At 40.8% G+C, this 25436-nt stretch overlaps 3 protein-coding genes across 4 annotated transcripts in view; 2 read left to right on the top strand and 1 right to left on the bottom strand.

The window, feature by feature from the left end:
• The window catches only part of lhfpl2a (LHFPL tetraspan subfamily member 2a), a 39049-nt gene extending 35893 nt beyond the window's left edge, over nt 1–3156 (top strand). For both annotated transcript variants that reach the window (XM_023422305.2, XM_023422304.2), the window contains one exon: nt 1912–3156. In XM_023422305.2, coding sequence (XP_023278073.1) covers nt 1912–2168 — 257 coding nt within the window. In that variant the 3' untranslated portion in view covers nt 2169–3156. The remainder of the gene's footprint in view (nt 1–1911) is intronic.
• A 3335-nt stretch (nt 3157–6491) lies between these two features.
• LOC111666812 (secretory carrier-associated membrane protein 1) lies at nt 6492–19695 on the bottom strand. Its single transcript, XM_023422303.2, has 9 exons — nt 19451–19695; nt 14998–15075; nt 13600–13707; nt 13013–13124; nt 11931–12059; nt 10209–10368; nt 9966–10067; nt 9611–9728; nt 6492–9517 (listed from the first exon to the last, which is right to left on the bottom strand). Exons 1-9 carry the CDS (start codon nt 19505–19507, stop codon nt 9368–9370), a joined length of 1014 nt encoding a protein of 337 aa, XP_023278071.1. The 5' UTR covers nt 19508–19695; the 3' UTR covers nt 6492–9367.
• A 924-nt stretch (nt 19696–20619) lies between these two features.
• ap3b1a (adaptor related protein complex 3 subunit beta 1a) overlaps nt 20620–25436 on the top strand; it is a 55196-nt gene continuing 50379 nt past the window's right edge. The window contains exon 1 of the mRNA XM_023422333.2: nt 20620–20898. Within this exon, the coding sequence (XP_023278101.1) occupies nt 20771–20898 (128 nt within the window). The 5' untranslated portion in view covers nt 20620–20770. The remainder of the gene's footprint in view (nt 20899–25436) is intronic.

Raw genomic sequence — 25436 nt, 5'->3', positions numbered from 1 at the left:
GGGGGGGTGGTGGTGGAGGGGGTCTTAGGAGGGGCGGGGTTGGGAATTAAAACCATACCTTCAATCCATCACTGAAGCCGGTCTGGACGTCAGGGCTATGCAGCAACATGTGGAAAGAATTTATGACCTAGTTTTCATTTCCTTGTTTAATACGATATTGGGCGCTTTAAGAGCAAGAGAATGGGAGGAGGAAGAAAGGAAGCAGAGAGAGGGAAAGAGAGGGAGATTAGGAGAGAATGAAAGGAGAGAGTTTCACCTCCACACTTTGTTTTTTACGAAGGAAAGCAGCGTCGAAGGAGAGCTAGTTGGGTGAAAACGTTAAGACTGAAGTTCTCCTTCCCCGGCTGCTTCATTTATTATCTGTAATTTTATTATTGTAAATGTTTCCGGCTGAGCTTTGATTGGTGGCAGGCCCCTCGTCTGGTCAGCTGACTGATCCGCTACCACGGGAGGAAGTGCAGAGCAGAGGAAACCATGCAAACAGGGCATCAGAAAATAATGCATTCATTTCAGTTCCCTCCAAAAAAAAAAAAAGCCTTAGAAAGTATTTTTCAAATTTAATTTACAAAGGTCTTGAATATTTTTCTTTCCTGCTGTGAACAGATCATTAGTTCATACTTTTACCTAGGAGGCCAGAACTTACAATGAGTTAACTTGGGGTGCACTGGGTGCAGGCATGGATGCAGTATGAGTCAAGTGTCCCTGCACACACACAAGTAAAAGCCCCCCCCCCCAATTCACACATGACTACACATGACTACAAGTGAGGTAACTGCTTTTTGTGGTGGTTTTGAGTCTTTGTGGTTGTTTTGAGTCTTTGTGGTTGTTTTGAGTCTTTGTGGTGGTTTTGAGTCTTTGTGGTGGTTTTGAGTCTTTGTGGTTGCTCTGGGTCTCTGGGATCGTCCTGCCTTTCTGTCGTAGTCTTTCAACTCAACTCTCAAACAAGAAATATTCAGGGCGGTCCATTCTCGTTAATTGATTAATAATATTACTAGGAATTATTGTCATATGTTGTCAAACAGCTGGGAAGTACTGACAAAAATGTAATGTAAATGTCAATAAAGTCATGTACTTCTAAAATAACTGCAGGTCTCATTGTTTGTTTTTCAGCATTTTTAAATTACATTCTTTAAAAATGTTAAAAAGTCTTTAGTTTAATTTAGTAGAAAGAAGGTTGTTTTTGGACGTGTACGAGCAGTGTGTGTGTCAGAAATAGTATCCAAGTGTTGAAGTGAAGTCGGCGCGGCAGCAGAAGTGGGTCACAGTAACACAGGAAGTGACCCCGTCCTTCCACCAAGACACAGGACGCCGGAGGGTCGGCCGGGGACTGGGGCAGGCGGGAAAGACCTTCGGCTACCTTTTCCTGTTGTTCTCCTCGCTCCGTTGTGACCTTACAGGATCATGTGCCAAGACTCAGGCTTTCTGAGGGGGGGGGGGTTATCTTCAGTCCCATTTCAGACAGTCATCAGGAAATCATTTCTGATGGGAGGCTTTGAACGCCACGATGGCACTTTGGCAGGAAATGTTTTGTGTGGTGGTCACACAGATGATTTGCTGCAGTCATCATTAACAGAGACCCCCAGAACATGAAGCTGCTTTTTGCCTCATGACAGTGTGACGGTTCGTTCTTTCAAACATTTGGATCTGTCTCAAACTACTTGCAAACTACGTGTGTGTGGTCAGAAATCCCACGTGGTGCCTTTTTTAAAATCACCAATATGTTTGAGAAAAGAATCTGAACTCGAGCTGGTGAAAGCTTCGGAAAAGTCCCGCAAGTGTGTGTTTAATTAAAACTTTCTTTTGTGAAACTATTTCCAAGGTGAAGAATGAACTTTCACTCACTTGTTATTTGGCATCTCATAATTTGGTGCATTGACCACAACCGCCTCTCCCTGTCCCCCCCTCTCGCAGGTCTGTTTCTGATCCTGGGTCTGATGCTGTATCCCGCTGGCTGGGGTTCAGACAAGGTCCAGCTGTACTGCGGCCCCGACGCGGCTCCGTACCGGGCCGGGCTCTGCTCCATGGGCTGGGCCTTCTACACGGCCATGGGCGGCACCGTTCTCACCTTCATCTGCGCCGTCTTCTCCGCGCAGGCCGAGATCGCCACCTCCAGCGACAAGGTCCAGGAGGAGATCGAGGAGGGCAAGAGCCTGATCTGCCTCCTCTGAGGGGCTCAGATACTTTAGCCCCTGTGGAGGGAAAAAAGGAGGAGGAGCACGAGAGACACCCGCTCTTCTGCCTTTTCCTCACGAAGGCCGGCTTGTGAAACGGAGGCCCTGCATTGTTTACCACTAAAACTGACTCTTATTTTGTATGTTTTGTGTTTACGTGGGAGAAATCTACGAGTGCCAAGTGTTTTTTTCTCAGTGCGTGTCTTTTGTCTTTCTGCCACTAGAGGTGCTGTGTCCCGTTATTGTATTCATGTGTAGCCGTGTGGCTCTGTCTGCCACCACATGCTCTGTAAATAAGTGTGATTATATATATTTTGTACATAGTTATGATCGCAGAATGATGGTCAGCTTGATCCAGGCTCGGCTGATGATGTCACTTTTGCCTTAAAACAAAACAAAAAACAAAAAAAACAACAAAAAAAAGAAACACTGGCGTTTTTGTCGCCAGACCACGACCAGTAAAACCTGGATCTGTTTGCCACGTTTGAGTATTAACTCAACAAGGGAACCACTACACAGTCAGAATAAACTACTCACAGAATAAATGGCTTTGAGCTCAGAGTGGATGTCCTGTAAAGCTCACAGAATGTACTGTCACACGAATGATCGATGTGTCCGCAGACCCTTTGAAATGTACCGATGAAACACAGACTGCAAGAGGACGAGCGGACGTTGCGTCTTTGTTTGTCCTTTTATTTTGCAAAAGGAAGTTGAAATGAAGTGAGCTGAATCCTAGCCTAAGCTGGAGGAGGAGGAGGAGGAGGAGGAGGAGGAGGAGGAGGCGGCTCTGCCTGGTCTTCCTTCAGCAGACATCCTGGAATCTGTGCACAAAGACGAGGACTGAGAGATGAGGACGCATGATAAAATGAAGTATTGCTGTTGCTAGTGATGTCTGGTTTCAGGGAGTGTGCTGAGTCGTAGGTAGTGTCCTATCTGTTCTCATTTGTTTCTGCCAAACGAATAAAGAGAAGGGAAAAAGAAAAAAGTTTGGTTTCAGTTTTTAACCAGCGAAAAAAAACTTCACTGTGGGGAAGAGGGAGGAGATGCAGCCAGTGGAGCAGCCGCTCAGTTTGGTGCTGAGACCTCGGTTTGGCCCTTGAGGTGGGGGTGGGTGTGTTTTCCAGCCAGCGGGTGATCAGTTTTTCCACTGATGCAGAACTGAACTCTCCATGTGCGTCTCTCCGTGTGTTTGTGTCTCAGAGTATTTCCATTTTATGCCGCTTTATACTCCTGCTCCACAACAGCTGTAAGCGTGGACGGATTATGACACAATGGCGCCCTGGGGCTCAGGCGTGAAAAAGCCCCACCCACCCAGCGTAGGAGCGAGACCCCCAAACTGAAAGAGACAAAGCAGTTTGTCGTGTTGTGTCTCTCTGTGTCTGATCTCTGTCTCTTTGTTGTTTTCTTGTTTATCTTTGTGTCTGTTTTCTGTCTCTTTCTGTTTTGGATCTTCATGTTTTGTGTCTTTCAGTGACATTTTGCAGGTGAACCCCAGGGGGCCCCTGAGGCCCCTGGGCCTGTGCCCACGTAGGCCCGTCCAGTAACACATGCATGCTTGTAAGTATTGCACTTTTCCACTGCACGTCATTCACCTGACAGCTGTAGTAACTTTACAAATAAAGATTTTTTTTACAAAGAAACGTGATTTTCTCTGTGTTTTCCAGCTTTTCACTTGGTTTGTGTCTAATAAAGACCCTTTGTTACGTTTTCAGATATGTAAGAAATAAAAAGGAGCTACTGGACTAAAACTACTTAACTGTATAGAAATTATTTAAAACTCTCTGTGCTGATAACACATCTGTAAGTAAAGACTTTTACTTGTTGTATTTGTACTTTTATTTAAGTTTGCACTTTTTTTTCCCCAGTTACCAAATGCCAGTACTTGTGCACAACCTGTGTGTTTGTGTATTTGTGTGTGTGTGTATGACAACTCCCTCCCCAGATGTTCCTCCCTCCATGTGGACTACAGAGAAGCCTCTGGCACAACCCTGTGGCTGCCTTCCACCACCAGTGCGCTCAAACTAAACACAGAGACTTGATGACTTCCAGATCAGGCACATGACAAATCGTGCAATCTGCAATTCAGGCCTGTTTCACCGCCAGAGGCTTCCAGGTTTTTGCCTTCTCATTTTCCCTCTTTTTGCAGAAAGCGAGTCAACGAGGATAGAGATGAGGGAAGACAGAAACCTCTGAGTTTTGTTTCCTTTCACACCTGAAAGAGGGAACATGTGTGTTTCTTCACATGATGGTTGTTAACAAGGTTCGTACAGATGCAGGCGCAGCAGCCTCCTCTCGTTAGGAGATACACCGACAACTTGTATTGTATATTTGCATTAACAAATATTGACAAACCTTTATAGGAGGTTCAGCGTAACTTCCTGAATTTGTTATATTATAGTTAATTATAACTAATGCAGATTTAAAGGTCCCATACAGTCTAAAGGTCTGTGTCCATGTGTAGTGTGATTATAGATCAGGTCTAGCTTCTATATTAATACTGTGAAAGTATCAATATTCAGTCCACAGAGAAATGCACACAGCCTGTATTCAGAAACTGAGCCTTAAAACCAGCCGTCTGGACTTCCTGTAACTTTGTGATGTCACAACAAAGCAGTCACCGCCCTCATGGCTCATGAACTCACACACATGAAATGCTTTGTAGTATCTCGACTGAATTCGTCATGTGACAGGTGTGAGCAGAGCAGCTGACAACCGGAGGAAGACCATGTCACAGGCAGCTCACAGCTGAGGACTGCTGCTGTTCACACACACACACACACACTCCTGAAAAGCATGAGAGGCATGAAAAGAGTCTGTGAGAGCTTGTTATTCCTCCTCTCTGCCCCTTCCTGTTGGCAGCGACCTGCCTCTAGTACCAGCTTCCTCTTTTGTGAGAGTGTTGCTCTGCTTTATTTCACACAGGATTGTTTGAGCAGAGACCAAAGGACTCGGCACCTGGTCCTTAAACGGTCTCAGAGTGTGTGTGTGTGTGTGTGTGTGTGTGTGTGTGTGTGTGTGTGTGTGTGTGTGTGTGTGTGTGTGTGTATTTTACACAGCTTCTTTAACAGGTCTATTATTGCCACTGCTGCTATGAATAGCTCTGCATTGTACTGTTGTAATTGTAAATGTTAAAACAAATGAATCTGTCAGGCTGGCGACAGGATTTTTACCCCTTACAAAATTCTCTTTAAAGCACTTTATTAGGAACACCTGCTTGTTCATGCAATTATCCAATCAGCCAATCATGTGGCAGCAGTGAAATGCGTAAAATGCCACAGGAGCTTCAGTTCATGTTCACATCAAACATCAGTGACTTCGACCGGCAAAGACTCTGAAGCTGCTGCTCTCCTGGGATCAGCGTGGAAAAGCTTTTGTGTTGTTTTTGGAAGCTGCTGCATCGAATTGACACAATAAAATGATTAAAAGGATTATTTAAAAAATAAAAGTAAAAAACAAACTATAAAAATAAATGAAGTAAAGACTTAATTCTGTTGTTGATCGGCAGTTATTCAAAATATGAGGACTGACTACATAAGTAGATTAAATCTGCAGCATATTTGCAGTGAAGTGAACTTCGTGTTCTTTGGCAGCTACTGACCTCATGTGGTTTTCAGCTGCTGGTACAAGCCTCTTAAATATTCAGTGTTTGTGTTTTAACCCACTAAGAGCAAGAACCCTCGTCTTGTCTGTCGTGATGAACTACAACTAAAAGAAATAAAGAAAACTAAATGTGAATAAACATGTTAGACAAAACTAAAATGAACTATGTGGATATGTAATCTATCTTCCAATACTTTAGTGCTGAATAAGCAGTATCTCACAGCTGATTGGCTCTTAGTAGCAGAGCAGTACATGTTCACTTTAAGTGTCCAAAACATTCACTGTATTTGTAGTGGCTATTTGTCGTCAAACAAATTCAAGTCCAGGATAAAAATCCAAAGGCCACTAATGCACCATGGGAATGTGGTTTATGCAGTCAAAAGAATACGCTGTGTAAACAAAGCCTCAGCATTATTTCAAGGGCGTAGGTTTTCTCTCAACGTTGGTGGAGACGCAACAACCCGCCACCCTTCCAAAACAAAGATATTGACTTTTTAATACTGTCAACGTTTTTTTAACATAGAAGATCTGAATTTAAATTCAGAAATGTAATATATGTACAATATCATACTATAGTAAAGCATAAAATGTCAAAGTATAGTGAGGAATAAAAAGTTATAACAATTTCATAGAATAATAGAATAGTAAAAATCCAAAACTATAATAACCTGTCTGAGTATTTACACCACCACAAATATAAGAGAAACAATAGAAAAAACATACAGAAGAAGAATTTTATTCAGTGTTAATACAATAAATATACAAAACTCAAACTACTCAACATGCGACTGAAGGTGAAACCAGAGTGCACCTTAAAATTACAATGAAATTTCGAGCAAACCGCCGACCATCTGTAAATCATACAAAACATACAAACTCCCCCTCAGTCATTTTTCTGAATAATTTCATTAAAATGTAATCGTTAAGAGATGCTTCTGAGTAGAATAATTTCATTCTCATTGTTTCTACCACATGCCATGTTAATTATAAAGCACAGCTTAAAGCCACAGTCCATCTACAGGACGTCACACACAGTTCACATTGCATTGCAGTCTAACGCCTTTCTCACATTTATCATGGATTTTGTTCTTTTGAGCAAGTCAAAAATAACAGCAGAAATCTTTATCAGGAATAATCTCATGTTGCTTTGTACATACATTAAATGTACTTAGGCTTAGACATGTACTTGTCCTAATTAAGCCAGTGTGAAATAAAGACAAGGCAAAAAAAACACAAAACAAAACGACCATGTTGCAGGAAGCTTCAGCAGATTTAAAAGTAGAAAAGTCTCATCCCAGACTCTGCCCTGCAAACAGATTAAGACTTAAAAGGCCCCATTTCCCCTCTGTTTACACTCCTACACATCACACACTCACAAAGGCTTCACTGGCTTAAACATGACGCACAACAGACAGAGAAATCAGACACATTCAAAAACGGTGAACAGCCACTTTCGCAGCTCCCACTGATGCGACACAGACTCGTACAGTGTTTAGAAAAAGACACATTCGATTCAATATTTTGAAATGACGCTGGAAAGAAAGGAGACTAAGAAGAATGACCCCGTCACGTCTTCAGATCTGATGCTTCTGATTGTGGTTGGAGTTCAGTGATAGTCGACCCACAACTCTCAAATTATGAATAAGCAAGCAATCATAGACATTACTGGCCATTTCTATCATGTTTTATTGCAATATATTCATTTACAACACGTATATTTAACTCCAAGGGGCCAATCTGTGTCTTAATTTTGTACAATCTGGTATAATTTTTTTAACCTCGTCATGCAAGTGAAGAGTACATCCTGAGTACAAGTGAGGTAAATCTCCAGAACGCGAGAGAAGCTGGAGACGAGTTCGACTTTCCTCTTCAGAACTGTATAAACATGCAGCCGTATATACAGAGTAGTGGATCTCTTTAGTGTGTGTTAACAGTGCCATTCATTCGTTCCTGTTTGAGGAAATGACACCGAAGGAAGGCTCGATGTAGAAACTTTGCTGAACTCAGCTGGTGCGTGTCAGACGTATGGATTACACTAATGAAGCGGGAAGGCGTGAAGCCGTCGTTATAAACATCCTTTCATTTAAGTCGAATGACCGGATTTAAAGTGCAACTTGGTGAGATTTCACGATGGATATGTAGCTCATTGTAGGCAAAAGATTTCAAGCAAAAAAAAAAAAAAGATACTTGAGAGCAAACTTTAAAGTGATATTGCACCCAAAATTAAAAAGGTTTAAGTATCGAACACTGCAGGAGTTATCAGGAGAATTATCGCCCTGTGGTTTGTTTACCGCCGCCAGCCAAGTTACAGGAAATATGATCACAATCATGAGTTAGTGTTTTCACAAAACATTATGATGTCACACTGAAGATGTCATCACTTCACTTTATTCCTTATAGACATTTGAGCTAAACTGCGTCATAATTAGTGTATGAATTTGCGCTTTGTGAGGTCACAGTGACCTTGACCTTTCACCTTTCACCACCAAAATCTAATCAGTTCATCTTTCAGTCCAAATGAACATTTGTGCCAAATTTGAAGATGTTCCCTCGCGGCGTTACTGAGATTTGGCATTTACAAGAACGGAGAGAATGGATGGACGGACATAAAACATAATGACTTAATAATTAACCGGTAGATTATTAGACACAGCAAAAATCATTAGCCCCACAGTCTATAAGGGGGGAGTGTTTGACACTTAACAGATGAGACTTTGGGTGAAGCATCACTTTAAGGACCACGACGACACACTCTCTGAAAACCCAATTCTGAGGAAAGCAAACACTAGAAGGCAAGGCAGTGAACTGGAATGCACAGCATTCATCTTCAACAATACAACCTCCCTCCACTGGGGGGCAGCAGTGTTCAGTTATGTACTCATGGAAAACAGCAAAAAGTAAATCTGCTGCGTGTGCATTCAGCGACAACTAGAGAGCACGAGATGACTTCCAATTGTCCAATAATAAATTAATTTTTAAAACAGGAAGTAACGATTAAGGTTGATAAATTAAAGAAAGGCCTGAACACACACACAACTTCTGAGACAGCTGATGGTGGGAAACGCCCCCTGCAACTTCAGAAAGTCGAACTTGGACATACACGCCTGGAGGCGGCACCGACGTTTAAACAGGCACACAAATATGCATTTACTTGGCCACACACACACACACACACACACACACACACACACACCCACACAAAAAAATAAAGTTGATCAACGCTGGTTGAGTGGTGGGAGTGCAGCGTAGATGAGGGGTTCCCAGAGTCAGAGATGAGAATGTACAATGTTGCCGGGGGGCAGGTGGAGGTGGAGGAGGACAGCGGGACAGAGCTGTGACCCTGTTTGAATGATCCCAGTTGTGGTTTTTCTCTCTCACACTCAGATCTCAGATCAGAGGTGACTGTACTGCCGTTACATAAAACCACTCCCACATTGTCAGAAGGTTAGACGACTCTCTGCGTGTTCAAACAGGGCACTGGGCTCAGTCGAAGCTGGGTGCTGCGTTTGTGAGAAGTGGACGGAGGAGGGAGGGGGAGGAGGGGGAGGGGGGTGGACGGAGGGTGGACGGAGGGATGAGGGAGCTCTCTGGGCCAATCAGATCTGCTCCTTGAAGTTTCCTTGTGCAGCCCTGGTGGCGGCATTAGCGGCGGCCGTCTGGACCGTCTTGTTGGTCATGACGCCTGTTGCAAACTCCTGCTGGGCCTTCTCGAAGCTGGCGCCGGTGGTCCGGTACATCGCATGGACCTGGTGAAAGGACGAAAGACATGATTTAAGATTAAACAGGCGGCAACAGACTCCACTTGAGTATCTGCTGTGCTTGCTGTGTGTCAGCTGCACCTTTTTGAACATGATGAGGGACATGACAGCCAGCGACGTGAAGAGAGCAGCGATGAGGATCATGATAATGCCCACTGGGATGCTGCGATTCAGGCCGGTCAAAGCCGAGATCCACCCACTGAGAACAAGAAAGGAGATGTTTGGTGATAATCTGTATTTAAATTATTGTTAATTATTATAAGTCCTGTAAAAAATATACTTTGATCTGAATAACAAGTATTGTGGATGTATTGATGTTATTCTTCGTTGCCATAGAGCTCCGTTGTTGTCTGAGAGCTTTTAAAAAACACATGAAAATTGAACAAAGTCGCTTTTAAAATTATTTGGTTTTTTTTTAGTGCATCTTCATTCTCACCTTGCGCCCCAACCAGCGATGCCAATACACTGGATAACGTAGATGGCGAACTGACTGATGTACACGAAGAAGAAAATGAAAAACCTGAATGAGCTGTCACTCCTGAAGAAAGAAAAAAACAGGAAGTGACCAACAATACACCCATTTGTATTTAGATTAACTGGATTTTTATAAAAATTTGATGTCATCTTTTCCGCTTTTTAACGTAACTCCTTTCCTTGTTCCCTGCCTGGAAAACTTTACCTGAACGCTGCGTAAAGCGGTCTGTACCAACAGACGAACGAGCAGGGGGTGAAGAGCAGCAGCCAGAGGATGGACAAGCCGAAGTCCACCCCGCGTGTTGCATCCACACAGAACCAGGCCAGGCAGCCCACCATGTTAGCCAGCAGCGTCCCAGTGTGAACTGAGGAAAAAAAACACAGCTAATATCTGGATGGAGCATTGGGAAGGAGGCTGGAGGAAACATTTGATGGTTAATATTTCAACATGCAACACTGAGAGTATTAAAACACACACGCTTAATAATTCATCTTTCACCATTTGTTCACGGGATCCTGATTGGCGAGTGCGTGGTTGAAGCCATTGCACAGAAGCAGAGTCTGTGAAACTGAGTGGATTTTTACATCACAGTGTGAAATATGACATTCGCCTGCTTGTTAACGTACCAGCTGAGCGGGGGTGGGAGGGAGACACTTGAGCTCAAGATCTGTCTCTACTCGAGTTTGGAAACGATTCAGCTTCTTGTTGTTTTCTTTATGAAAGAATGAAATTCTTTGCTTTTATTGGACTGTGAACAAACTAAAATAGTAAAAACAAAGGGAGGAAGTTCTCACTGCCTGCTCTCTGAGGTCTGTATCTAAACTAACCTTTAACAATCATCTGACCCAGTCACTTCACCGGGCCACATGACTGCACCACGTGTCCTCGTCATGTGGCTACTGAATTCCACTGGAAGCCGTTCACTCCCTGAATCACGGATGAAAATGGTAATTTTTGAACACCAGGGGGGCCGAGCTGCAGAGGCTGCAGAGGGAGGAGGGGCCATGGATAAGAGAAGCTGCAGTAGATCTTCTCATCTAGCCTCTAGTTCAGAATCGTTGTGAAGAAATTATCAGAAAAAAACATTAATATTTATTTATAAAAATGATTTTGTGTTTTATAGAGACAAAAGATGGCGAATTAGATTTGATTAACTAGGCTAATCTTGTTTAAGAGTCCTGTCCTGAAATAATCTTCTTATCTCTTTATGTCACGAACAACTGTATCTGCAGATTTACACTTTTGTAACATGTGATATTAACTAGAACCAGAACATTTATTGAATTAAATGCAAATAAAGAGACCGTTACAAAGATCATATCTCTTCATTTCCCCGTCCTCTTTAAGCAGGAAGTGTTTAGATTTGGCAGAAAAGGCCCCCATAAAAGTGTGAATGGCTGTTGTAAATATGAACATGTTAACTGGCGAGTATGTTCATCCAAGAGAAATACTCAGTCTCACCACATTCAATAACTAACCAGTCATTAAAAACAAGTTTAGGCTTTGAGTAATTCGGCCACGTTCAGGCAAAAAAGTTGAACCTGGCTCAGCTCGGAGCTGCATTGGCAAATCAAATGGATGCAAGTGCACATTCCTGGTCGATTACTTCGTAACCTGAACGCAGTATTTTTCTGCCGTTTACCTTGAAATCGTTACAACAGAAGAGAAAGTTGTTGCCACCGTGAAAACTTTCCATAGTTGTAAAATCTGACCCGTGATTATTACAAACCACTGAAGTATTTCTATGTCTAATAAACCTTGAAGCACATTAATCTGTTACTCTGACTGGACTTCCTGGATTGTATTTTATTGTCTGGCTGGTACAAACCAACCCCCCAGACACCCCCCCCACTCTGAGCCTATAGCTATTTCAGATCTGGACCGACGGACTGACATTATAGTAAAGGAATAAAAACTACGACTCACACATCCAGAGGTAGTACATGATCTTGACCGTCTTCTGAAACTCTACAGGGATGTCCACAGTAATGTCGTGGTAGAAACAGGGGCCCACGGGGAACTTCTCCGGGAGGGGGGGCCAGTTGTTTTTCCTGCCTGAAACAGAGAAATAAGAAAATGAGCGACTGTGTGAATCATGCTTTATACTTCAGGCTGAGACAGCCAGGGATAGAAGAGGAGTCGGTTTACTGACCAGCTGCACGTGAACATGTGTTTTACAGTAACCAGGTTACTGCAGCACATGTACGGTACAATGAATGCATTCTCTGATTTCCTGCCTGGATTCTTGTGTGTATGCCAACACGGTCACAAAATGCACAGCGTCATTTGATGTGATGGAAGAGATGCAATTTATTGTGGCTAATGTGGTTGAAAATAGAAAAGCTTAAGCTGCCTTTGTAGAGGATCTACGGGGATTTGGAGGAATAGTTCGCCATTTTGGGAAATCCTCTTATTTGCTTTCTTGTCGAGAATTAGGTGGTAAACATGGATGTTATTAGCTCAGTTTAACACAAAGCCCTGAAACATGAAGCTAACCTGGCTCTGTCCAAAGGTAGACATTTAAATCTGACTAATTAACACGTCACTATTACTACCAATGCCATTTCTTGGCTGTATCCAGTGACTTCATGGTGTCACTGCTGCTTGCCTCGTGGCCACAAGGTTAAGGTAAGTCCCTGTAAAACCACAACCACTTCCCCATTCTGAGACCCGACTGTGCGTTTCTGGTGCAAACAAGACTGCTATAAAACCAGGTATAATGCTTATTTTTTGTTTTACAGTAAATATAGTTTACTAAGCTAAGCTTGTCGCCTCCAGCGTCCAAATTCATATTTATCTCCTCATCTAACTCTTGGCAACAGTCGAACTATTCCTTTAAATTCAGATCGTGTGTCATTTAAAGTGTGACAAGAAGAAAACAAGGGGGTTAATCAAACCATGTTCTGGTCCCAACGACAGAAAAACGTGTTATATTTTCAGTGGATTAAGAAACAGTATAAATGTTTGTTGTGACAGCCTCGCTCTGCAGCTGTACGCTGGTGTCTGACCTCCTGAAGCACTGAGTGACTGCATCTCTCTCTCCCGGCGGTCCAGCTCTGCAGCCTTCCTCTCCAGCTCCTCCTGTCGCCTCAGGAGCTCAGCAGCTGCTCGCGTCTGCCCCTACACACACACACAAAGAAAACATGTCAACACACTTGTAAAAGTACAGGAGTGTGTGTGTGTGTGTGTGTGTGTGTGTGTGTTGTGAGTCCAACTGTGTGGCTGACTATTTTTTCGGCTCGCTAGAAATTCTCTGTTTCTAGTTTTGGAATAAATCCAAATCTCTACAGGAGGGGAGACATCACAACAACATGTTCCCAGGAGTCTTCCTGCGAACGAGATGCAGCATCACAACTTATTTCCTCTGTCGGCCCAGTCACAGACACAGACAGCTTCCTGCTGAGCTGCTTTTCTGTCCACAGACGCAGCATGAAACCAGCTGTTCATGTTTTTTCACTGTCAAAATCTCTACTGGCGACGTTGGACTAAACCATTAATACGATATCGGCATGGTGACAATGTAAAGATGTGTAAATTAAACCTGTCATTTCCCAGCGGACCACAGTGTGTGGTGTGAGCGTGAGGTCAGTACTACCTGCGCCTGAGGCTGCGAGTAGGCCGGAGGCTCCTCTGTGGGCTTCATGATGGCGGGTTGTGTGTTGATGGTGGGTGCAGCAGCCTTGGGCGCCGTACCCGCAGGCGCCTATAGGAAAAAAACAAAAACATGAACAGTCAGAGCGTGTTGTCGTTACAACTGACAGGGTGTGATGATGCAAAACTTCACTCATCACATCAACAATCTGGCAAAATGTGTGAAACGCTCCAAATTGAGGAAGTTATTTTTCTCAGAAAGGTGAATGTCTCTTATAAAACTCGTAACAATGATCAGGATAATAACTATATAGAAAAGCAGAGTTGCAACAGGGGAAAAATATATGTGCTATATTTCTCCAGTTAGTCAGAATAAACAGTGGTGTACTCACTAAATCCCTTTAACCACCAACCTAATCAGTGATGTCATGTTGTGCTGTTCTCTTATGAGGCTGGATGCTTTTATTTGGTGTAATTTGAGCAAGAAGAATATAAAATTTGAATAATATAGTCTTAATTATTATGCAATCAGTGAATCTAAATTTAAATAAAACTCAATTTGTTTTGAATTTAGCCCAAAATAAAAAGTTTAGTCATAACCCTGGTCTCCTTTGAAAGATAACCCTTTAGATTTTACAACCAAAAACTCAGACTGCGGTTTGATCTCTGCCTCTTCAAGTCCACGTGTCGCAGTGTCATTGGACAAGATACTGAACCCTAAATTGTGAGTGAACGGGTGAATGTGACCAGTATTGTAAAGTGCTTTGAGTGGTCGATAAGACTAGAAAAAGTGCTACACAAGTGCGGTCCATTTACCATAAGGCCTGTAGTCGGACCTTCAAACACTTTGGAGCCACAAGTCTGAACCAACTCTGTGATACGATCTTTAAATGCTTCGTACAGACACAATCAGACGACTGAGTCTGGTACAGAACAGAAGCTCTACTGAGGAAAGAGCGTATTTTAAAAAGGTTTAATCTTTATTTTCAGTGTAGTTAATAAATAATTTTAAGATAGTGAGAACAAGAGCTAAACAATAAACCAGGACTGACTGTTTTGAGTTATCACCAGTTCCTCATTTTTGGGTGGTTTGTGCAGTTAAACTACAAATTACAGTTACAAAAGCTCTGTTAGATTTGCTCGTCACGCCTAAGAGAATATGTAGGACCGATGAGCAGTGGGGATTTATACACCACCCTCAGTGATTTTTGTCTTATTTCCCATGTAACACAATTTTTAATTAAACAGTGATGATTATTATTTCCGTCACTACTGCATCATGTGAAAGTCAGAAATAACAAGGATCGCTTTCAAACTAAATAAATCCTCTGAATCCCGTAAATGTTGTTCCGAACAACTGTTTGACACATGAGCTCACTGGTTAATGTGTAAACGCACTCACTGGTTTGGCATCTGTGAAGGGATTGTACTCCTCCAGCCCAGGAGGAGCCGCCTGTCTTACTTGGGTCACTGATGGATCCTGAGAAAAACAGAATAAAAACATCTCACATGAGAACACGGAGACTTCAGGAGAAAGGCAGAAAATAACTCAAGCGCGACGAAGAAGTGTGGCAGGAGAATACCACAATCTTGACGTGTCTATCTTTCTGTGTTTACCAAGGACACCAGTGGAAATCTCTTACGGTAAAAGGAAAAAATGGCTCATGATAGTGTAACAACCCTCCATTATTCTGCCAGATCAAGGCCAAACAGCCTCTTTATTCAAAACGTAACAGGCCTATAATTCAATAGTGGAAATGACAGGATGATTCCAATAATTTTCACGGGAAGCCGTCTATAAATACCCGTGAAAGGGAAGGTGGTGGTGGTGGTGGTGGGGGGCGAGATGCTTCTGGCTGCTGATGACAGACATAAAAAGGGAAACTCTGGGTTTTTCTAGTCGCTGCACTGCAGAAAAAAAACTTTCTGATCCGTTGAACCACGTGCTTGATTTGAAAGACGAGCACATTAAACAACCTTGTTCACAAACAACCAGCGTAATGTGACAGTTTTACTATGTAAAGAGACTGACATTAAAATAAGAAATATAAATACACTGAGTACATTTACTGAATAACTGTACCTAAGTATTTTTACTATACTCGACTATATAGATACTACTACGTTAAACTTCTACTCTACTACATTTCAGAGAGAAATATTGTACTTTTTACTGCACATTTATTTCATATAGTTACTAGTTACTTTCCAGATTAAAATCTTACATAAAAAACATTTAAATTAGTTTATAAAATATAAAATATGATGCATCATTACAGATTAACTACAGTATAAAAATACACTGCTGTCTAAAACCAGCTCCACCTTGACAACGCTGAAACGCTCCTTACACGTTATTACTCCACATCTTATTCCAATACAACACTCAACATTATAATGGTGCCATTTTTACTTTCGATACTTAAAGTATATTTTGCTGCCTCATTTTAAACTGCATTTTTATACTGTGGTGTTGCACCTTTTACTTAAATAACAGATCAGAGTACTTCTTCCACCACTGTATATACTGTATATATATATATATATATATATATCAGTATATACTGCTGAGTGGTTGTAATACTGGAGCACAGCTGCAGTTGTGTTTACTTATTCAACGACTGTGTAACAGGTCAAACTTTAAAAGTACATAGTTTAGTATCTTCTACTTCTATTTGCATGTGAAGTTCCTTGTTCCTTGCTGGCAGCAGTTAAGCTACTTTACATTTTCATACATGTCTTATTATAATAATCTTACCATCAGCTGATGTCAGTCAGGAACTAGTTTCATTCAAATTGCAGCTCAGCATTAACATCCAATCTGCGTATTCCTGAAGTGCTTATCCTTATCCAGTCTCAGTGCAGTCCTCGCACTGACTCTCTGACTCTTAAATTTCTAGGAGCATCTCCTCCTCTGCCGCGCACGCACACACACACACACGCGCGCGCACACACACACACACGCGAGCACGCACACACACACACACACACACACACACACACACACACACACACACAGGCTGCAACTTGTCACCAGACCGGGGTCATAAATATTTCAGGGTATGTCATGTTTAAAGTTTAATGCCGTCCTCTTGCAACAGCCAAACAAACACATGCATATTCACAGAGTACAGAGTCTTCATCTTGAAATCTATAGTTCATCATCACCACGCAACGGTCGCAACCTGTTGCATGTCTACCCGTGTGAAAACTCATTTCATGCTTATGGATTTCCTGTCACCTAACAAAGCACAAACTAGTGAACCTGTAACCACCATGATCCTGATGTGGCCGACAATAAAAACAAGGTTTTCTGCTTCAGCAGGTGAACAAATCTCACAAGCTGATGACACTTTATCCTTCAACACTTAGCCTACTGTGCTGTATTAAAAAGGTGAAGCTGCAACGTGTTAACACGTAATTATACAGAGACGATCAAATGTGACATCTACGCTTTTCACTAACTGACACAGGAGCCCAATTTCTGTAATTAGCCCACATCCAGAGAAATAGGCCAAAACAGAGCGAACGCTCTGATGCTTGACTGGCAGTGATGAAATTTAGCAGGAAAGGCGCCAGCGAGGATCATCGCACCACATGTCACCATGATGGCGCCATATGATTTCATGAACTATTTAAGATAGCTCAGAGTAGGGAAGAAAGCTCCATCTTCTCCTTGGGCAAAAACAAAAACGAGTGTGGGCCAACGATTGACAGAAAAATGGCAGAACAGCAGGGGTTCACTAGTCATGTCAGAATGTTAATGGGGACCCCATGAATTATTAACCCTTTGTGCATCTGTACGGTCAAACTGTGCCGTCAGCATCTTTCACCGTCACACACTGAGAAAGAAAGATGGTGGAAGGATTTCTTTTGAGTTCATGTGATAAATTAAATACTATAAAATGAGAGAAATCAATTACCATGAAGTATTAGTCAATTGTGGCATTTTACATATCTAAAATGTCAGATGTGCTTTCAACCTCAACAAATCTCTTTTAACTTAAAGTTATGATGCGCATTAGGTCTGCAGGTAATGATCAATACAGATTAATCTGCCAACTATTTTCTGATTGATTCATTGACAAACACTCAGCGCTTCTCACATTTGAGCTGGAATCATTAAACATTTGGCATTTTGCTTGAGAAATGATTTAAATAATGAATAGACGATCAAAATAGTTGTCAATTAATTTTCTTTCGATTGATCGACTAAAAGCTGCTAAATCAATAATTTTTGACACAGTACAGACTCTAAAACGTAACGAATATTAATCCATAGTGAAAATCAGGGCTGCAGGTCAGTTACTATCAATATTGATTATTTTTTTTGATTTTTTAATTAACTGAATTATCTTTGGCCACTAAATGAAAAAGCTAAAGTTGACATATGCAAATCGCTTGTTTTGTTGGACCAACAGTCCATAACACAAAGATACTATCTTTAATTTCATGGAATTTTTTTTTTTTTTTTATTGATTATGAAAATAATTCTACTGGTCACTGATCAGTGCACCTGACATGAAGAGGTAGGGAGGGAGCTAGTGTTGTAGGTGTACTGAGGGAGGAAGACATTACAGGGCTGAAGAGCACATTATCAAACGCAGCATTTCTTCATGACAAGACACTGTGAAGACAAGACTGTCCATCGCTGGAAGCCCAAATGAAGCCAACAGCATAACGACAGCATGACAGTGACAAAAAGGACAATCACTCAACCACAACATGTTCTGCTCTCATTTACTTCTCTGTTTCTGAGTCACTCCAATGTCAGTTTTAATAGCTTGATAAAAATTCAGCATTAATTCAGTATTATCATCTCTGGTTTCGTATAAAAACGAGGATTTAATGTAACTTCAGGATTATATTCAAATTATATACTTAATGTCCAGTCTCTTTAACAGGCTTGAAAACAGGAACAATGTTAGAACAGCAGCTTATCTACAAATGTGTGCATGTTCCCTTTATAGATCTGTAAAGGGAAGGGTGTGAGTGTTCAGTCATAGAAGACTCATTTTGATCTTTTACTCAAGTTCAAGTGCCAGTACAACATTGTAAAGAGTGTCAATTTACAGTAAAAGCTCTGTGTTTGAATCCTATTTCAATAAAAATACACAAGTATTATCAGCAAAATGTAAATAAAAAACACAAAAGTGAAAGTTTTCAAACTGTGTGACTGATATATTATCATATAAAACATTAATAGACTGTCAATATTACATTGCATTAATTTTAATGAATAAATAATGCTGATGCATTAATGTGCACACAGTATTTGTTGTAGCTGGTTTAGGTGGAAGAGTTTGAACTATTTCAGGGCTGCAACTAACAATTCCTTTAATCGTCAATTTATCTGCTGATGATTTTTAAGGTGCCCACTGTAATTTGATAAATGCAAAAATGATGTATTCAAATTTGGTGTTTTATTCACCACACAGCACTACAAAGGGTCACAAGATAAATATCAAGTCCTGTCAGGTTTAAGTTTGGAGTAATGAATCAACACAGTTTGTATATGTGTTTACTTTGAATTAACCCTTGAGGCAAACGACGTGGTTTAATTAAAACGGCCAGCCTTCCTGCAGGCTGATTCAGAGACACACCTGAAAAGCTAGCACAACACTGCCTATTCCCTATGAATGTAATGTCACTCCAGTCAGCTAAAGTGCAGCAATATTAAGTGTCAGTCTAAGTAAATCCTGATAACATGTGATATAACGTTTTTGTTGGCAAGTAACTTTATAACAGCAGTTTAATATAGATTATTCAGACTTGCTTGGCTAAGTACCATGTTACTAATGTGAAATAACGCAGCAGCTAATGCAATCGCGGCTACCTCAGCTAGCTAACGTTACCTGAAACGGGCTGCTGAGGTCCGGGTCCGCGAACGGGTTGCTGTCGAAATCCGACATTCTCCTTATTTGTGTCCTTCCCGTTCAATGTAACACAGAGCTGATATTTAAAACCAAAGTTTAGGCTAGCTGCCACAAAAAAAAACAATCAACGTTTCGGTTTGACGCGATGACACGGTCCGAGGTGAAGTCAAGTATGGACAAGGTCCAGAGCTACAGTCCAGAGACACTACCGAGGCACGGGATTGGTCACTGGCAGTGGATCAAATGTGAAACAACCAGGCGGAAGTAAAGCAACGTCACGTCCTAGTTTTCAAAACAAAACTCGGCAGGAGCAGGCTCATGCAGTGAGATCATGTATGTATGAGTGAGATAGCTCCAGCAAAGTAAACCCACTCTAAATAGATATGGCGTACTTTTATTTAATTTTACATTTTTTGTGAAATTTTGGATCATTTTACCTCTTTAAACTTATAACTTTGTTTTATAATATTATTTGAGGAAGATTTGAAGAAACCGCTATTTTTCATTGTGGGAAAATTGTTTACCAGGGTTTTAAATTTTGAGTAATGAATTAACCCAGTTTGTGTATGTTTACTTTGAGCTAACCCTTCTGATACTTGTTTCATTTCTGTATTAAATCAGCATAAATGACCAGTCAAAGGGTTTCTTAGAATTTATAGGAAATGCATATTGTCATTTTGAACCACTTAACACAAAGACTTCATGTATATTTACGTAAAAAAGTAAAATAGATAAATAAAACAGGTCAGTGGGTGGCTAACAAACACGTTATTTTTTGACATTTTTGATATCTGACATGATTAAAATCCCAGTCACAGAAATATTATTAATTTCTTTTTAAAGCTTTAATTTAACCTCGTAGCGCTGTAAACGGATTACACTAAAACAATACGGAAAATAAAAAAAGAATACGCAAATCACGTTGAATGAGTGGCATACGCAATTTTATGTTCACTTTCTTCCTCTCTGAGAAGAACAGTAGTAACGTTGTTTCCTTGGCAACACAGTGGCTCGGGGCGTTTCGACCATAGATCTAGTAATTCTAAACAAGCAGTTTCGGCAGCCATTACTAAGCAGTCTTTTCTAGTCGCCAAATGTCTATGTCTCGTCTGCGGCTGAAGCCGTGTCATGTGACACCAACTTGTCCAGCTCACACTTCCGCTACTGCGTGTAAAAAAGTTGGGTGAAATCTCGAAACAAGTTTGGCTCTGCAGGAACTTTACACGCTTTAACACTATTCTGACGTTTATGAAAACCTTGTAGCTCGAAAGAGGAGCAGAATACGTTTACTTATCGAGCATGTCGACGACCGCCTTGTACAATGACCAGGGAGGAGCGGAGGCTGCGGTGGAAGCGGGGCAGGAGAGCACCCCGACCTCCGCCAGCACCGGAGCTGCCTTTGGACTTTTCAGCGCTGACTTTAAAAAGTAAGTTAGCTCAACGTGTGTTCCGTCCACTGTCAGCACGGTTTATCCGTGGTAAAGTTACACGGTTACGGTTTGACTTTACGACGATAACTGCCGCTGTGGCTAAAATGAAAAGGGGTCAGCTAGACCACACTCTGCAGCATCAACAAGCCAGGCAGCGATGGCGACTGTCGGTTAGCTGTTTTCCATGGTGCAGCTAAATATCAAACTGTCGTAAATATCAAAAATGTCATAGTTTACTCGACCTTTTTGGGTAATATCACACACCTGCTGTATTGTTGTAGTTAACCCCTGTTTACAAAGGAGAGCAGGTCTAGCCCGACCCCCTTATTAATTTGCTGTTGAACCCTTATTAACCCCTTCAATATAAGTTGCATGGAAGTTTAATTAATTCCCAAGGCACCCAGAAATCAATCACTACTCAAGGGAGATAAGCAATTAGCATCAATTTTGATGAATGACTTTTTTAAAGCAAAAAAATGTCAAAAATGTACTAATACCAGCTTCTCAAATGTAAATAATGACTAATTTCATTTTTTGTATGATAATAAATTAAACATTGTTAGGTAAAGACTGTTGGTCAGACAAAGCAAGGATAATGGTGGACATTTTTCACTGTATTTTATGAAAGTAATTGTCACACCAACTGATAATGAAAATAATTGTTGGTTGCAACATTACAGTTCTCCTATGACGGAGCAATACCCAGGTTATTCTGTGTGAGAATTACTTGACACACGTTCAGCAGCAACACTTTCAAAACCCTGAAATAGTCTAGTGTCCACATAATCAAAAACTAGAATTGTTTTTGATATTAATGCGTTTGGTTTGCTTTGACTCAAAAGCCTGGAAAACGAGGCAAGATGAACTTTTTAATTAGCATTTGCTGTATTATATAGTAAATGTTTTTTATATTTTGCTGCAGACAAGGAACGTCTCACGATTTGATTGTGAAAGTTGCCCTGAAAGCTGACCTTTTATCATAGTGTAGTAATAATAAAATCATATATTTACATAGAAGTTGCAACAATGAGAAGAATTTAATAGTTTGGTCGTAATACCTTCAAAGAGGGTCTAACTAGATTAAAATGGCACAGACTGATAAGTCTTCCAGATCAGCTTCAGTTAACAAATCTTTAACCAGTTCAGTGAGTCTCTAATCACGGAAGAGTGATTCATAGAAACAGTAGAGTAGTGGTTTTCTTCAGAGAGTCAGCAGAAATGACACTCAGGCTTCAGACTGCCTACCCTCCACATTCCTTTGTAGTATTAAAATGGAGAATAGCCTTTGGGCAGATGCTGCAGAGCAGCCCAACCTGGTACAGTGTGCTTTTATTAACCGCTGAGCTTCTTACACTTGGTAAAGCACGGTCTTCTTCAGAGGCAGAGCTTTTGTACATCCGTATACTGAAAGCAAATCATCCATATAGAGAGTGTTGGTGGTGAATTTTGAACTAAAAATGGTGAACCTTTGTCCATAAACACTCACGATTTCATGTGGTCGACCATAAGTTAGCCAAAGGTACGCATATTGGAACCATACTAGAGCAATGATTTACATCTCAGCCTGCAGGTGGATTGCACTGGCCGCAATACGCCTTATCGTACTGCAGTCAAATGCCGAATGTTTTCAGTGGAAGAACTGAAAAACATTACTCGTCATCAGAGTTGTTATTATCTGCCTTTTATTCCATAAACCCTGGTGTCAAAGAATGTGTTTACCATTAGATTATGATTGGAGGTGTGCTGCTTTATCTTCTGATGAGTTTATCCTGTAAACAAGTTGAAGCAGTAACTTCAGTGTATGAGACCCCTCCCCTGCTGAGTCCTCAGTGTAAAATTACCCCTGTATTGATCATATTATATGAGACTTCAGTGCTAGAACCCTGTTTGTCAGAGATGTGTGCAGAATACTACTGTGGATCTGATCACCCTACTTGTAGCCAATAGTCTGAAATCAGTGGTAAAATATAGCTTGGTTAATTTGTGTTGAAAATCCCATGACATACACAGGGTTTGTGTATAGTAAATTTATTATTAGGCATATTAGCATTATTAGATAAATTACATTTGTAGATTAATTCTGACTCCTCAGAGCTTCTTAAACAACCTGTGACTAAACAGGCAATTTAGTAATTTACACATAATTGTTCAGTTGTAAAAACTCATCCCCTTTGAAGAAATGTGTAACACGCTGTTTAGAAAGATTAGGGCTTTATATAGAAAAGCAGTAAGACATTTACTTAGATCTGCAGCTAACGATTATTTTTATTATAAATGACAGATACTGGCAATTATTTTCTTGAATGCTTAATTTTTTTTAGTCTTTAGAAAATCAAAAAATAGTGAAAAATGTCCGTCCCAGTTTCCAAAACCCAGAAATCTTCAAGGCTCTGTCACATAAAACAGAAGGAAGCAGGAAATCAAGATGCTTTAAGGGCTGAAAACAGCATTCTTTTGTATTTTTGCATGATGATTGACCGAAAAATGATCAATAAATTAACAAAATCATTTACAGATTATTTTTTTCTGTCTAATGACTAATCATCTCAGATCTGCAACAAGTTCATATTTAAGTCAAAATGTTGAAGCTGATTGAATTTGGCTTCAAATTGTCCAAACCTTAATATCATAATGCCTGTGTGATGATAGACAGGAAAAGAGTTATCTGGATTTATATTTATATATTTCAGAGTTTGAGCTACTAGAGTTTGTCAAGGCTTCTGACCTTTGTGGACCTAAAGCACCATATGAGTTTCTGATATAGTCATGTGGGTGCCCATGGTTCTCTGTCTTTTCCAGGTGAAGCAGTCATAGAGAATAATCACCTTATCATAGACATTTTTTAATCAATTTCACTGCATTGTGAGCAAGTTTTGGTCTTGCGGTTTGATTTTCAGCTCAGAAACCTGACACTAGAGGGCAGCCAATCATCGGTGTAACCATCCCTTGCATTTTGTAATTTAGTGTAAAAATCAGACATTATGCATCTTAACTGCTTTGGTTTAACGCTGTCTTAGAGGGTGAGAAGCTACGCAACGCACCAGATCTTCGTGTTGAAGACCTGGTGAGCTGCTCAGTCAGTGAAAGGCGTTTGTGTCTCTAACTTTCCTGAAATCTGGCAGACTTTGTTTGTGTTGGGTTACACTGCAGCTTCTCATTTTGTTTTGAGCAAGCTCTTTCTAGCTGTGAAATTTAAGATGGAGATTTGCTTTACGGGCAACTTTCATTTACCAAAAGTGCTGAATATTGCTTAGTATGCTAAAGTCAAGCTGCCTCACATGACCATCTGCCCTGTTAGGCAAGGCTAGGTCATATGTTTGCTGACCTCCAGGCCAAGCTGCAAGACCAGGAAGAGAATACCAGGAGGATGAATGATGCTTCTGTCTGACACATGTTTGTCTGACACAATTCACAATACCCAGGCCTGTGCATCATAACACATATTATATATCTGTTCAGTTATATATCTTACATATTTGTTAATTCAAGTTAAACCCCAGCCTGATTCAGCAGTTGATAACATATTCAGAGTCTTTTCCTCTAAAGTTCAATAAAGCTGTGCTTTTGTTATTTGAAATAGCTGAACGTTTGTCACATGTTAACATTCCTGTAATGTTCTTTAGTCTTAAAGGCCTCCTCTTACTGACTGAGAGCTCTATGCCAGGCCCTAGCGAGGCATGGAAACATGTGACTAATTTATTATCTGTGACTAAAGAGATATTTCACTCTGCCTGAGTGCTCTGGTTGTATGGATTCACCGTATGAACACATTTACCTGAGCTGCATTAAAGATAGGATTCATCGTTAACTTTTATTTTCAGTAGAAGTGGGATAGTAATAATAAACTGACTAAGAGACTCAGCAGTTACATTTCAACAGAGAAGCACTGCAAAAGACTGAATGAAGAGGAGGTGATGCTGATTAATTAACTGGAATTGGGCTGTTTGTTCTAAAAGTTTAAAAACACTGGGAAAGTTTTGCACTTTTCCAGGTATCAGGTGTGTGTGATGTGTGTGATGTGGCAAAACACTGATTGAAACACAGCAGACTGACTTGATAGAACATCCCGTCACTGTCTTATGTGATGTTATATCTCAGGTTACTGGTATTACTACTACTGGTACACGAGTCATGTTTATATAGAGTTTAGATTTTCTGATCGTTTATGATGCTACAGTCAGACTTTCTCAGATAATGAAAAATAAGCTGTAAAATTTCCAAATTATTCTACTTTAAAATAACTTTTTTTTAATCCAACATGTAAATCCAGATATTTCCCTGTGCCCTTTTTATTGTGACGTAATTAGCTAGCATCACAATTTTATCAGAATTTCTGTGTGTAGTTAATTGAATATAAAACAGATTTTCCGACCGCTCACCATCTCTCCAGACTCTGCCACTTTTCTCAAACCTTCCCTTTGGCAAACTGTTAGCGAGGTGGACTCAAATATTTTAACAAGAACGTGTTTATGTTCCCAGGCTTCTTGCCATCCTCGACCAAACCAGAGCCTGGACAGGCTACATTTATCCCCCCC

The sequence above is a fragment of the Seriola lalandi genome, unplaced genomic scaffold, assembly GCF_002814215.2.
Source record: "Seriola lalandi dorsalis isolate HSWRI2012SDOR001 ecotype SW California unplaced genomic scaffold, Sedor1 jcf7180002054680, whole genome shotgun sequence".
In the NCBI taxonomy this organism is placed as follows: Eukaryota; Metazoa; Chordata; class Actinopteri; order Carangiformes; family Carangidae; genus Seriola; species Seriola lalandi.
Note: the sequence above shows the minus strand (reverse complement) of the source record. Positions and strands in the feature narration are given on the sequence as shown.